The 13,932-nt window shown below is 55.4% G+C and overlaps 4 protein-coding genes across 4 annotated transcripts in view; 3 read left to right on the top strand and 1 right to left on the bottom strand.

Annotated features, from left to right (window-relative positions):
- Positions 1-436, top strand: part of H310_07107 (hypothetical protein) — a gene marked incomplete at both ends in the record, with an annotated part of 2,917 nt that extends 2,481 nt beyond the window's left edge. Inside the window, one exon of the mRNA XM_008872405.1 lies at positions 10-436. Within this exon, the coding sequence (XP_008870627.1) occupies positions 10-436 (427 nt within the window). The remainder of the gene's footprint in view (positions 1-9) is intronic.
- Positions 1-5,796, bottom strand: H310_07106 (hypothetical protein). Its single transcript, XM_008872404.1, has 13 exons — positions 5,667-5,796; positions 4,773-5,595; positions 4,515-4,712; positions 4,098-4,445; positions 3,905-4,031; positions 3,656-3,851; positions 3,414-3,560; positions 3,007-3,297; positions 2,836-2,929; positions 2,596-2,775; positions 1,999-2,535; positions 1,071-1,935; positions 1-939 (listed from the first exon to the last, which is right to left on the bottom strand). The coding sequence occupies exons 1-13, from the start codon at positions 5,780-5,782 to the stop codon at positions 713-715; spliced, it is 4,149 nt and encodes a 1,382-aa protein (XP_008870626.1). The 5' UTR covers positions 5,783-5,796; the 3' UTR covers positions 1-712.
- Positions 5,797-6,654: 858 nt separating this feature from the next.
- H310_07105 (hypothetical protein) lies at positions 6,655-8,702 on the top strand. Its single transcript, XM_008872403.1, has 2 exons — positions 6,655-7,105; positions 7,156-8,702. Exons 1-2 carry the CDS (start codon positions 6,693-6,695, stop codon positions 8,624-8,626), a joined length of 1,884 nt encoding a protein of 627 aa, XP_008870625.1. The 5' UTR covers positions 6,655-6,692; the 3' UTR covers positions 8,627-8,702.
- A 425-nt stretch (positions 8,703-9,127) lies between these two features.
- H310_07104 (hypothetical protein) lies at positions 9,128-13,265 on the top strand. Its single transcript, XM_008872402.1, has 7 exons — positions 9,128-9,356; positions 9,408-10,409; positions 10,571-10,695; positions 10,813-10,955; positions 11,035-12,019; positions 12,080-12,541; positions 12,617-13,265. Exons 1-7 carry the CDS (start codon positions 9,236-9,238, stop codon positions 13,238-13,240), a joined length of 3,462 nt encoding a protein of 1,153 aa, XP_008870624.1. The 5' UTR covers positions 9,128-9,235; the 3' UTR covers positions 13,241-13,265.
- The last annotated feature ends 667 nt before the right edge of the window (positions 13,266-13,932 follow it).

The following is a 13,932-nucleotide window of genomic DNA, read 5'->3' as shown; positions in this document are numbered from 1 at the left end:
TGGCCTGAGCTACACCTCGTTCGAGTACTCGAATATGACGATGGCAATATCGAACACGTCGAATGCGATCGAGGTAGCCGTGACCGTGCGCAATGCGGGTGCCGTGGATGGCCAAGAAGTCGTGTTGTTGTTCGTCCGGCAGGATTATCGTGAAGGCGACGTGCCCGAGGCGAAGCGACTGATCAAGTTTGATAAAATTCACCTGGGTCCTGGCGACGTCCAAGTCGTGCGATTCCAAGTGCTCGAAAGCGATCTTGGAATTTTTGCAGACACCATTGGCCGGGGCTTGCGACAAGTAGTCACAGATGGCAGCTACACGCTCATGTTCAAAGCAGATACAGACTGCACGGCCTCGTCCGCGAATCGCTCCCTCTGCTCAACGTTTGTCAGCAAGACAGTGGTAGCGCCCAAGTGGGGGCCAACTGCAGCGACGTAATGCCTTTCAGAATGCAAGTGCTGGTTGAAATAACTTTGTCGAAGCCAACAACGTTTCAAGCACTGTGTGTATATCGAAGATGGAGGAGGGTGCTCCATGGCTGCCAAGGTTGTGTACAACAACGAGGTCGGCGGCTGGTCATCGAAGTATTTCGCCTCCTCTTCCCTTGGAGTATTCATGTCCGTGCTCGCAGAATGTGCCCTTCACCATAGTATGGTTGGACTCTTCCTGCCCTCGCAGTCAAAAGTAGCAGGAGGGGCTGGCATTATGTCGTTGTCATTGCTGCACTGCTGTGTCGCTGGCTTTTCCATCCATGATGGGCGACAACGACATGTCATAACCGTTGGATGCGTCGTGGTGCAAGGCTGGGTCGCTTGTAAACACAAACGATTGTCGTCGCGTGATGCTGTGCGCCGTTTGAGCAGACGACAAATGGCCGATACTTCCTCGTCCCCTCTTCTCGGGGGATCGACCCACTTCGACCTTCGGGGTGGATCGACCACCTAATGCAAAGCCCACGTTAACCCCTCGGTACTGCGTCCACTTTGTTCGCGCGTAGATGCACGTCCGATGCGCCAACATGGCACGCATAGACTCAAGAAACGACGAGCGCACAGCCTCTGAATGAACGCACCCTGTTGTTGTGCTTGCTCGTCGAGGAGGAGTTTCACTTGATTTTTGAGCCGCTGGATTTCCCTCTTCTGAGCGTCCAGTTGGTTGCGGTAGTCCATCGCTGTCGCAGCGCTGACAATGCGGGACGCGTCTTTTGCTTTCTCAATGGCTCGGAAGGGCAGGACGCTGCCAACGACGAGGCGCTGGGCGGTGAGAGATACTGACGATGTCGACTTTTTTAACGGAGACAAAAAGCACCCTGGTTTGGCGTCGACAGGATGATGTTGGAGGTGGTGCTGCTGCGGCTGAGCTAGCTTGGCCTTGGCCTTGGCATCGTGAGCCTGGTTGGCCAAGTACAGCGCGCTTTCCATCTCTTTCACTTTGAGCTCAAGCATCTTGTTCGCTTTTCGCAGGGCATTCATGTCCTGCAAGAGGATGTTGCCTTCCGTGACGGCTTCTCGATGGCGGTGGTCTGCTTCCGCCTTGGCGTGGTGAAGCGCGTTCTTCAGCGTGCTCACCGATCGATGCATAAACTGCATTTGTTTGCACGCTTCTTGGACGACTTCTCGATTGTCGTCGCCGCCGAGGCCGGCCAGGGCGGCGTGGGAATGCTCCTGGTCGCCCTTGGCCGTGGGCGACTGCGACGATGCGGACAAGATGCTGCGCGTGCGCTTCTCCTTGGGCGCTTCTCCTTTGACAAATACAATGTATGCTTCCTTGACCGCGCGCTCGAGTTCTTTTGGGTTGGAAATGAGCACAATGCGTGCGAATTCCCTTGACATCGCGCCGATCTCGGACTCCTTTTTTCGTGTGATGAGGCGCAGCGCGTTCACTTCGTTCGTCAATGCTTTGATCTTGATTTCCTTGGACGCGAGGGTCTCTTCGGCCTACGCACGTGCGTCACATTCGTAGAGTCGCATGCGGGGCGAACGGATGGCGTGTGAACGAACCAGGTCCTTTTGATGAAACTCTTCGACCATTTCTTGCTGGACGTCGTGGATGTGGGTCTCGAGGCCGGAAATGAGTTTTTGCATCGGGGACTTTTCGTTCTGAAGTTCTTCGACGCGATGGTCCAACACAAATCGAAAGCTCTCGAGCACACGGTTCGACGCTTTCAAGCTTTGCACGGCCTTTTCTTTCTCGTCGATACTGCCTTGCAGGCCCTCAAAATGCCGCTCATAGTTGGCGAGCGCCGCCTCGAGTTTGGCCGTTTTGGCCTTTTCCGTCGACAAGAGCATGTCCCGCGCCGACGCGTTCGCCTTGAGTTCCTGGATCTTCTTCTTGAGCGAGTCGATTTTGCTGTTTTTGCCCGTGATCTGGGTTTCTTTGATGGCTGTGTTTTGGCGCTCCGCCGTCAGCTGGTCTTCGTACTCGAGCTTGACCTTTTGGAGCTGAAACTCGTAGTCTTCTTCTTGCTGGCTCAAGATTTCTTCAAATTTGACGTGATTGTACGTGAGGTCTTCTTTGACGCGCTTGATCAGTTCGACCTGGACGTCGCCATCCCATGAGCCCTGGATTGCCAGTCGCCGTTAGTCTCTCGGTGGTACCTGCTCTTTGGCGCGCGAGTTGGCGGCGCGGCGCTCGTTTTCGAGGACGATCTTTTGCTGTTTATCCTGGGCTTCAATCAGCATCGCGCATTGTTGCCTGGTCGTTTCCATTTCTTCCGACAGCCGATCATACCGAGCAATTTCCATCGCGAGTTTGTGTTCATATCGATTCTCGAGCTCCTGCGCCATGCCACCACCACGTGAGACCGCCCATCCGACCAAGGTGCAACCCCCACGCACCTGCGATATCGTCGCATGATTCGACTCTTTCTGCGCAAACTCGTCGCTGTGCTTTCGCAGCGACGTCTGGTATCGCTGCTCCAGCTCTTCGTAGCTACATGGACCACCATTCGGTTGAGCTCAGCGCATTCCGTGGCCATCATCTCTTGGAGCTGATGGCAACGATCGTACCGAACACGTTCTTGCACGAGCGACCGCTCGCACTCTTCTTTGAGGAACCGAAGCCGATCGATCCACTCGTTTTCTTTCGAGTGCAGCGAAAAGTCCATGTCGCTCTTCACCTGCTCGTACTTTTGCTGCAAGTCGCTGAGCTGTTCGTTCTTGTCTTCGATCTCCTCGCGCGACACGAGCACCGCGTCCGTCATCATCGTCGGCATCTTCCGGTGGACGAGGTCCACCTCCGCCAAAATCCCCGCGTTTTCGTCCATGCGAAAGACGCTCACACACCCATCATCCGACGAACTATACCGGTCCCGTCAGCCACGCGAATCCCACCGACGCGATCGATGCAAGTCGATGCTGCGACTCCACCAACATGCCGATCGACGACGAAACGATGCGATGAACGATAGCCTTACCTGATCAAGTACCGATCGTCTTCAGTCAATCGCAGCTGAGTGATGGGTTCGCTGTGGAGTGACATTTCGTGTACAGGCGCAGTCTGCGTCCCCAACGGCCAGGCAAACGCATACACAGTCCCCACACGAGTGGCCACGAATAGCCATCTAACGCCATCAGGTTGGGTGTCAGCGATGGTGAAATAGCATCACGAGCCCGCGCCACGGTCGGAATTCCCAAACACACATGCAGACGGCGGTACCGATTCGACTTGGTCAGAGCGAGATGAGTCAGTGGGCTCCCAACGTCAACACATGCCGCTTCGTCGCCCGCGACGATTTCCCGCAACTTGCCGTCGGACCCGCCGACGGCTACATATTTGGCGTTGTCTGCGTCGATGACGGCGGACGTAAACTTGGTCTGTTTGACAACAAGTTGCATGTCGTCGCACCGGTTGCCTAGTGCGAGAGGCATGAACGACACGTCCTCTCACGTGAGTCGATCGACCAACCTGTGTGGGTGTTCCAGCAGTAGATCGCGCCGTCGTTCCCGGCAGAGTACAAGATGCTGTCGTCGACTGTCCATCGCAAGCATTGAATCACGTTGATGTGGCCCGTGAATGTGTGGACGAGATCGCACTACGATGTCCACCACGACAAAGCGTGAATTCAAGTGCATGCACTTTTACAGAGGATGCGACGCACGGTGTGGGTGCGGAAGATGTACATGTTGAGCCCTGCGCCACAGGCCAAGAGGTGTCCGCCATGGGAGAATTGGAGGACGTTGGCAGCCTTGATCGAGATTTCGCGGAGGACGCGCAGGCCGTCCTGCAGGATGTTGTACAACCGCACGCGCTCCTTGAACGCTATCGCGACTTGAAACCCGGCGGGGTGCAAACTCAGCGTTGACGGCTCCTCCGACAGCTGCGCCACGACTTCGTACGCCGACAAGTGGTAGTTCCACGACCGGATCGTTTTGTCCGCGCCGCACGTGACCACGATGGGTTTTTGCAAGCAAACGTCAAACGTCAAGACGCCGCCGCAGTGCGTGCCCTACGACCACCCGTCATCATCCCGTCCGACAACCGACTTTCCTAGCGAGAAAACTTGTGGCCATCGTACACTGGGGATGACGTCGCAAAACTCGGCGTGCGTGTTGTCCTGCACAACGTCGATGGACCCCATGGCAAACGACACGAGCCGCTGGTTGGTGGTGTACGCGACGACTGTTTCGCAGTTGGGCGATATCGCGACGCTTTCAAACGTCATGTCGCCTGCCGACAAGGCGTGGATCAAGATGAACGGGTCTTTGGGGTCGTCCTACGCAGTCGACATCATGTCGTGCATGACGGCACATGGTGGTTTGCGGACGAGTCATACCGAGAACTCAAACACACCAAACGATCCGGCGGCGCCAGCCAAGACAAAGCCTTTCGTGCTCGCCGTGATGGTTTCGATCTTTCCAAGCGTGAGCTGCGGCGAGATTTGCCCGAGCTTTGTCGAGTGGACGAGCTCGACGCCGTCGTCCGCCGCGCGGAACGTCAGAAGCGTGCCAAGTTCCGACACGGTCACGAGGTATTCCTTGATCCAGACATGGTCGACGAAGTGCTCTTGCTCTCGAATCTGCGGGATCAAATTGGTCATGCGAAGGTCTCCGGTCGACGTCAGGGTCCACGCGCGCAGGACCATCGGGCCCGAGATCGTGACAAAATTCGAGTTTACGGGGCAGATCCGGATCCGCGTCCCTCTGGACGGGCACGGGGCATGGGCCACTAGCTTGGATGTGCTCCACTTCCAGTACCCAATTCGATACGACGGAGCGTCCTCGAGCGTAGCTATAGTCTTGTTGTCTGCCGAGAACGCAATCGACAGAATCGGAGAGTGCGACTGCGACGGGAGAGTTTTGAGCCGCGACCGAGATGCAAGTTTGTAAATGGAGATCTGGTTCGGGCTCACGCCGAGTTGGTCGCTGATGTTTTTCGAGAAACGTGCGCCGGCCTGCTCGCACACAGCCAGGAGCTCCTTGTTTGCAGACACGCACATGCTCTGGACGCTGCGAATCGCTCGTGTCGGGTGCAAAAACTCCATACTTCGTCTGTCCAAGTTGTACAAGCACACATGGTGCGCCGCGGGAAAGATCAAGTGCGTGTCCGACCCAAACTCGACGTTATTTTGAATCGTCCCGCGGACCCCTAACACAAACCTACCAGACCAATATGACGATCATCTCCACAAAAATTTCCATTCGGCAACAACGGCCGAAGCTCGCCTTACTCTGGCCGCACAGTCAACTTGTCGTTGACTCCACCTTCTTCTACCGCGGCGTCGCTGTCGGCGCGCCGCCGGTCTTCCATCGTCGTAGAAATGTCGCGATCGGTTTCAAAAGTCATGAAACGGCTCGTCCTGTTCAGAGAATTGAAGTATACTAGTACACGTTTCAAGTATACTTCAATATACCCGAAGTAGTAAATATTTCATCTATTCATTCCCACCGTGTCAAGATAATATCTATTCATGCATCTTGTGTCATCCTGGCAAAACCGGTAACACCAACTACACTTTGACGGAGGATCTTGAACATGTCAACTCGGTGGCAAATACACTTTTCACTTCGATATTTTTGTCCCTTGCTGGTGTTTTGGTCCTTTTTACACTGTGTTCGTCGTCTCCGTCCTACTGCAGAAATCGTGCGCCACTAATCGTTTGAGTCGGGGGTTATGAAAATCCTCAACGGAGAGGAACCACCGACGTTGACGGCAGTTGAGATGGTGTGTCATTCCCTCCCTGCATTATAACTTGGGTAGGTGGGACAAGAAAGATATGATCAAGCTGACAAAAGATATGTCCAAATGACAGGAAAATCTATCGGCACTTTGGTCCCTGAAGATATAAAAGATATGATAATTCGATGGTTTAGTACAACAACAGCATGCAAAAAGTCGATTTTTCAACACTTTTTCGCCCATCAAAAAATGTTATCCTTGAAAGCGGCTTTGTATTCTGTTCAAGTTAATTTAAAGTCACGTCACGTGCTGAACGTTCCAAGCACGTTTGGAGGGAAAGATTTAGTCATGCATCCACGATGGGCGCTGCAAAAGCCTTGCTTCAATGCGTTGTAGAGTCTGAATATCTCGCATTTCTGGCGGCCCCTCAGACAGAAACAAATCCCAGAGAATAAAGTTTTGTGAGTGTTGACACGACTCGATTGGCTGCTGGGGATTGGAGGGTCATCCGAATGAGGATTATCCGGATTTTTGCCGCGTCTGGGGCGGAGGAAGTTGCAATTTATCCGTGATCGTCATGAAGTTGACCATGCGACCTTCTCCCGCTGCGTCGTCGGCGCTCCGCCGCGCACTTTCGACCAAGGCCGATGAGCCCGTAAAGCATCCGAGCTGGTTCCTTAAGCTCGTGAATAACAATGACTACAATGTGCCCCGGTTGCCCGTGCCGCAACTCAACGACACTCTTGAAAAGTACCTCCGGTCGGTGCAGCCGCTCATCACGCCTGATGAGTACAAGGAACACAAGAAACTTGTTGAGGACTTTGGTTTGGGGCAAAACCGCAGCGTTGGACGCTCGTTGCAAGACGAATTGATCAAGCAGGAATTTATGAATGCCATGGGCCGTGCCTACCCGTACAGCTACATCGAAGCGTGGTGGGATGCCATGTACTTGGGTGGACGCTACCCGAACCCGATCAACGTCAACCCCGGGTATTTTATACTATCACGTCTCCACTACACCGTTCACACTTGCGATGTAGGTACGGCTTGGTTAACGAACCTGCCGGAACGACGTTGGCCGATCCGCTCACGCGCGCTTCCTCGATTGTGGTGTCGTTGTTGAAGTGGTTTGGCAAGGTCAAGTCCGGAACCCTAGAGCAAGACCCGAAACAATGCATGGCGGCGTACGCGAAGCAACTGGGCACAGCCAAGATCCCGGCCAATTCGATGGATGTCCTGCAGTTCCATCCGCGCTCGGAACACATTGTGGTGCTGCACCGCAACGCATTTTACAAAGTGCAGGTGTTAGACGGCAAGAAGGTGGTATCCCAAGCGTCTCTACAAGCATCGCTGGGCCACATCTCGACCCATGGCGCATCGTCGACCGCTCCAAACATTGCCGTGCTCACATCCGAAGACCGTGACGTTTGGGCAAACGTCCGCACGAACCTGCGCCAGGAACCCGTGAACAAGGCATCCCTCGATGCGATCGACTCGGCGCTGTTTGTGCTGGTGCTCGACGACTCTACTTACACGGACGATTCTGCGCTGTCGGCGGCGACTCTCCACGGGAAAAATGGCGCCAACCGCTGGTTCGACAAGCTCCAACTGATTGCGTACCCCGACGGCCACGTTGCCGTGAACTTTGAGCACACGTTCTCGGACGGGACGAACTGGAACCGGTGGTTGCATGAAGTTTGGCACGACATCCACAAAACGGACTCTGGCTTTGCGCCATTGACAGCCCCGGACGGCACGTTCGACACGCGGTCGTCTGCTCCGTCGCCCCTGGTGTTCTCGTTGAACAGTGCTGCACACGCCGCGATTGACGCAGCCACCGCCCGCGCCACGGCCGACACAGCCAACAACGAAACACACTTGCTGCGGTACAACAAATTTGGGAAAAACACGATCAAGACTTGGGGCTTGAGCCCGGACGGGATTGTCCAAATGGCGCTTCAGCTAGCGTTCTTCAAGCAAAACAACCGCCTCCCGCCCACGTACGAGTCGTGCTCGACCCGCGGCTTCTTCCACGGACGCACGGAAACGATCCGTTCCGCGACGTCGGAAGCGCTCCGATTCGTGTCCTCCGTCACGACCGGCGCTCCACTGTCGTCGCAGCGCGAGTTCCTCGTCAAGGCCGTGGACCGCCACGTCGCGAACGCCAAAGAAGCGCAAAAGGGCCTTGGAGTCGACCGCCACCTGACCATGCTCAACCATGTCGCGACGACGTCGGGAATTTCGCACGACTTTTTGAAGTCGACCATTCGCCGCAACGCGACCAACTTTCAGCTGTCGACGAGCAACGTCACGATGCCGTTCCTTGACTACTTCTGCTTTGGTGCTGTCGTTCCGACAGGCTACGGGGTCGGCTACCTCATTCAGAACGACCACCTCCCAATCAACATTACAAGCTTTGTCGACTGCCCCACCACGTCCAGCCCCAAGTTTGCCGAAGCCGTCAAGGACGCGCTCGACACAGTCCACGCGATCGGTCAGTCGCCAAAGTAATATCGCATGCATCATTGCTTGGGCCATCTTGATCAATCAAATGAATGCATGTGTCGATGTTGCCTCTAGCTTTGATTCATGGCGTGGCTGTTTGGTGCAGCTCCAGGCGGAGAAGTGATCGCATGGAGCTGTTGCGCATGCACTTGAGTCGAGAGCATGCCCTTTTCCGATCCTTGCACTGTGCGCAACGCGTATACTAGAATTCTGAAGTGGGGCATTCGTACGAAGGAGGCTTCCGACTGCGTTGTCGCGTTCGTCGATGGCGGCGACTGCTCCATATTCAGTTATCACGTCAAAGAACATCGATGGTGGGGCGGGCGCGCTACCCCTCGCACGACTCGTCAAGGATCCTAATCATTCACACAGGAATTGTCGCTTCCTTGCGGCGACTGCTCCATGTGTGACGGTCGTCTCGTCGGAACATCGGGCCCAACATGACTTTTCGTCGTATCCGGGGATCCGGATAATCCTGTTGACGGGAGTTTGAAAACCGTACAAAGTGTGAGTGCATGATATCGAAGCGGCGCTACACCCTGACGAGACATCCCGCGACGTGACCCGCCACCCGATAGCTGACCAACTTTTCCGCGTGCTTCCTTACACTAGGCCATGAAAGCTACCACCGGATTCCTCACGAGCTTCATTCCTGGAAAGAAGTCGTCGGCGCCACCAACTCCGACAAATTCAAGTGCCGCCGCTCATACAAGCGATCTTCCTTCGTCCTCCACGGGTACGATGCGTTGTGTGAGCCGTACCGAAATAACTTCATGCACAACCATAGGCAATCCGTTTGCTGTGCCGTCAACCGCGTCAACAGACCCTCCAGTGACGAACCCGATCGAAATCCGTTCGACCAACCCATTTGCATCGACGATTCCATCCCATTCAGCTGCCAACTCGACACCTCGAACGCAGTCGGGGCACACGTCCAATCACTCGTCAACGTCGTCACCATCCAACCCATTTGCCACTCCGTCATCTTCTTCCAAGAGCTTATCGATCGATCCGACCGCGCGCGCGCCACCCCAACCCATCCGATCTACGGACTCGAGCTCATGCACGGGCAGTCACAGCAGCAACAGCTTTTCAAAATCGTCCAAGCCTCCAACGGGGTCATCGGCTACACCCACATCGTCCAGCATGCGTGGGATGATGTCGTCGGCATCCACATTTGCTTCGTCGATGCTTCCCTCGACGCCGTCGTCTGTGTCCAAGATGACTTCTGCGTTCACCTCCACGTCAGCGTCTGTCATCATGGCCCCTGTCAAGGGCATAGGTGCCATGACATCGGCAGCAGGCTCCGTCGTCGGTTCGGCGATGGCCCCCGTCGGCAAAGGGCTCGGGGTCATGACATCGGCGGCTGGGTCGGCTGTGTCGTCGGCGGCGGACATGCTCATGCCAACAGACTTCCCCAAGCTGTTTGCAACGTCAAGAGCAGATATTTCAGGTTTTTACAACCCCGATATGGACAACAACTCGACGATGGACGTGTCGGAGGAAGCCAGAGAGTTCCTCGCCGTCTCGGGCCACAATCTGCACTCTGTTTTGTCAAATCCGCGTGGAGGAAACTGGGGTGACGCGCTCTTGGACGCCCTTACGCTGCCTGGCGAGACCGAGGCGGTGCTGTCTGCGATGCTGACGCTTCCCAGCATTAGCCGCCGCGACTTTGACGGATACATGAAGAATTTTAGCGAGTCGAGCGCCGTCTACGCCAAGAACCACGAGATTCCAGTCCAAGAACAGCTCGCCTCTGCCAATGTCCCCACCGTTCAAGCCGCCAACGGTACGTCTCGAGCATATCGTCGCCTTGTTCTTGTCGTCTTTGGGTGGTTTCTCGTGTCGACCTGTTGAAACGTAGCATTTGGACTGGTGTCGATGACGCTTAACGAACCAAATCACATTGAAACAAGGGATTCCTCACATTTGTGGTGGGTGCCGCTATAGAGGACGTGGCGCTGTGCTTTCAGGCCGTGCCAAGTCTCTACTTCAAATCGGACTACGAGTTCAGCGACCCCACCACCTTTGATGCGGTCCTCGGGACGGATTCAATCCAGGCATCGCAGGAACAGGTGAGTGAAAGAGATTTCTTGGGCATGCTTGGATGACTTTGCAACGTCCCTCCTCTTCATCCCGTACTTGAATATGGTACGGTCCTGCAAGTCTGATTCGAGTCGTGCGAGCGGTAGTTGTCGGGGTACTTGGACCGCGTCGAAGTGAGTTTACTTCGGCAAGTGTCGTCCCGGTCCGATCGATTCTTCGAAGCGTCGACCAGCCAAGGGGACATGAAGAAGCGCGTGATGCAAGCCTGCGATCAAGTCCGCCACTTGCGGTGCGTGAATGGAATGCCGATGCTGCGAGCCCGCCCTGTCGAAACAACGATCCTTTTCTTCATGCGTGGTTTCCTGCAGGACTACAATGGACCGGTTGCGCAACTCGTTGGCGGACAAATCGCTGGCGATCTTGCAACTCCACCGCAAGCAAAAACGGCTGGTTGAGCTGCACGAGCTGATGGTGCAAATCGAAGAAATGAAACACACCGAGAGCAGCGTCGAAGCGCTCGTCCATGGTCACGATTACACGGGTGCGCTGGACGCAATCGACATGGCACTGAAAACCATCCAGCAAATGGCTGGCATCCACTGCGTGCGTCCGCTCGGGGACAAACTCCAGGCGTACCGCAGCTTCATTGGGGTCCAAATGGCCACCCGGTTCACTACTGTCGTGACGTCGTCCGAATGGCCATTTGAACCGGTGCCGCCGCCAACAAACCCGCTCGCACTCCAGAGTCTGCAGCTCAAGCAGAAAGAAATGACTGAAGAGATGAAGCAGCTCATGGACGCACTCTTCCGCCTTGACTTGGTACCAGACGTGATGGGCAAGTACAGAACCCGCATGACGGAGGAAATCAAGATCGTCGTCAAGACTGTTGTCAGCGAAACGATTGCGTCGTCCAGTGCGGCCACCAACTCTCCCGACAAAGGCGATGCTGCAACAGCGCTCGATGTGACATCACAGCTCCGCGCCCTCAGCTCGGAAGAGTTTCTCAACTGCGTTCAAATGATCTTTGAGCATTTGCTCATGGTACTTCAGCGTGCCATGTCGGTTCAGACCATGCTCGCCGAGATGTATCAAATTCCAGTCACCGTTGCCGACGACAGCAATGCCGAGCCACACGCCAGCGGTACCTCCGACGGCGAGTGGTCGCCCGACAATACTACTGGAGCAAGCGCCGTGGGACTCGGCGATGCCAGCTCGGCCGACCACCTCGGCGAGTGGCAAGAAAAAAAGAAGGCGTCGAAAATCCTCCAAGACGTTCAAGATGCTATTCGCAAGACGTGCGAGTTTTCACAGCGCAGTGTGTCCAACTTGTTTGGCGTGCGAAAGGAAGTCCAGGTAGGCTGGTCAGAAAATGGATGCAGCGGTGGGAACGACTCACGACGGAGGCGTGTGCAGGCAAACTACACCATGCCCCAGCTCCGGTCGTTGTACGACGCCACGATGGCCTTTGTCGTCCAGCTCGAACAGTCCACGGGAAAAACGGACTACACGCTGCGAGGTGCGCTCTTCAACCAGCTCAAACTGTTTTTGGAGAAGTACCACCAAGCCCAAGCGACCAAGCTCGTGTCGACGCTCAACCATGAATTGTGGAAAAATGCCGAAATTTCAGCATTTCGTCACGTAGCGCTCGTCGACTTGGCGACGGGCAAGGGTGTGTCGCTCGTCCTATCCCACGATCAAAGCGTTGGAGCCGAGATGGCCGCCCCGCTGAAGCAACTCACGCTCCCAACGGCGTCGTTTCGAGTCGTGTGGTCGGTGCTGTTTGCGATGGAGATCGTGATGAACTACCTCAGCTTGGCGGTGAATTTTCCAGTCCTGGCCACCGACGTCTTGCAGCGCACAACCGAGATTCTCCGGGTACCCACTCCGTTTGATCGTTGCTGGATGGGTCGCATGATGGACATGAACATGACGCTGTGTTTCCTGGTGTAGCTGTACAATTCGCGAACGACACAGTTGGTGCTTGGCGCAGGCGCGATGCAAGTGGCACATCTCAAGAGCATTTCGGCCAAGCATTTGGGGCTGGCGTCGCAGTCGCTGGAAGTGATCGTCGCGTTCATTCCCCACATCAAATTTCAGCTGGCGGCGTTGCTGACCCAGCGCCAGAAACTGCTCCTGGACGAGCTCGACAAGGTCCTCCAAGACTACGTCGAGCACAACGACAAGATTTTTGGCAAGTTTATCAGTATCGTGGAAGATCAAATCATGAAAAAGTTTCTCGAGCATATCGACCAGGACGTGGATTACGACGACGGCAACCTTGTGCTCCCTAGCGCCCCGCTCAAAGGCATTGCGCAGAACACAGTCAAGCTGTACCAGGTTCTCAGCCCAGTGCTCCCGCCCCTACAGATGCAAGCCGTGTTTTCTCGTGTGTTTGACATGCTCGAACACAAGATGCCCGCGTGTTTCAAAGCCGTCCAACCCAAGACTGCCGCGGGCAAGCAGCGCGTGGTCGCCGATGTCGTGGCGTTTGTCGATTGCTTCAAGGAACTCCACGGCGCTGTCGACGTCCGAGGAGACCAGCTAGTGGCACATTTCCGATCGAGTTACACCTAAAATGCACCTGGATTTGCATTCGAGATGTGTGGTCCTCACGATTGAAGAGGTTGTAGGCACATGGAAGCATGCGTGCAGGGCACCGTCTGCATGGTCCGTGGCCACTTCTACCACCGAAACGTTTTGCCATTCACCCGGGGAGCTCGGCCCCTCGCTAGAGCATGGGAATGGTGTGCTTTTCCATCTGGGGCTGTGAAGAAAGGCGAGGCTGCTGGGGATTGCAATGCCTTGAATAGTCAGTGGGCAAAACATGTCGCGTTGGGGACGACGATGTGCTGATCGATAGACCACGACTTTCGTCATCGTGCAAAACGACAATACATCCGCAACGTGCTGGCAAGTCTCCCATCCACGTCGGTATGCGACGAATCTCCAACACGGGGAATCGAGATGGGCAATTCTCACAGCTGCGGTGGGAGGGCAGACGGTGGTAGGTGACAGTTCCCCCATAGTCGTTGCCCTTCATTGCACAAGCACGGCAAGAAGTAATTCTCCTCCCAGCACAAACAATTGAGCCCAGAATCTGGGCATGATGAATCCTGTGCGTTCTGTTGCCCCAACGACGCAAGATCATGGCCAACCACGGGCTCTCGTCTTGCTGGGCAAGACTGAGCCCAGCCCATCACGTTCGCACTTGCAAAAACCCGCCGCGCGTTGAATGGTCTAGCTGGGGGTGACTCGCTTTCACGCGG

Source organism: Aphanomyces invadans (genome assembly GCF_000520115.1).
Source record: "Aphanomyces invadans strain NJM9701 unplaced genomic scaffold supercont1.13, whole genome shotgun sequence".
Classification (NCBI taxonomy): Eukaryota; Oomycota; class Saprolegniomycetes; order Saprolegniales; family Verrucalvaceae; genus Aphanomyces; species Aphanomyces invadans.
Note: the sequence above shows the minus strand (reverse complement) of the source record. Positions and strands in the feature narration are given on the sequence as shown.

What these genes read in the sequence shown, in the direction of transcription:
- H310_07106 (XM_008872404.1), bottom strand. Translation starts at nt 5,782, where the DNA reads ATGACTTTTGAAACCGATCGCGACATTTCTACGACGATGGAAGACCGG. An exon ending in AAGTTGACTGTGCGGCCAGA is followed by an intron (nt 5,596 to 5,666) that starts GTAAGGCGAGCT and finishes TTGGTCTGGTAG; the next exon opens with GTTTGTGTTAGGGGTCCGCG. An exon ending in TTGGTGTGTTTGAGTTCTCG is followed by an intron (nt 4,713 to 4,772) that starts GTATGACTCGTC and finishes TCGACTGCGTAG; the next exon opens with GACGACCCCAAAGACCCGTT.
- H310_07105 (XM_008872403.1), top strand. Translation starts at nt 6,693, where the DNA reads ATGAAGTTGACCATGCGACCTTCTCCCGCTGCGTCGTCGGCGCTCCGC. An exon ending in CCGATCAACGTCAACCCCGG is followed by an intron (nt 7,106 to 7,155) that starts GTATTTTATACT and finishes CTTGCGATGTAG; the next exon opens with GTACGGCTTGGTTAACGAAC.
- H310_07104 (XM_008872402.1), top strand. Translation starts at nt 9,236, where the DNA reads ATGAAAGCTACCACCGGATTCCTCACGAGCTTCATTCCTGGAAAGAAG. An exon ending in CACCGTTCAAGCCGCCAACG is followed by an intron (nt 10,410 to 10,570) that starts GTACGTCTCGAG and finishes GTGCCGCTATAG; the next exon opens with AGGACGTGGCGCTGTGCTTT. An exon ending in GCGTGCGAAAGGAAGTCCAG is followed by an intron (nt 12,020 to 12,079) that starts GTAGGCTGGTCA and finishes AGGCGTGTGCAG; the next exon opens with GCAAACTACACCATGCCCCA.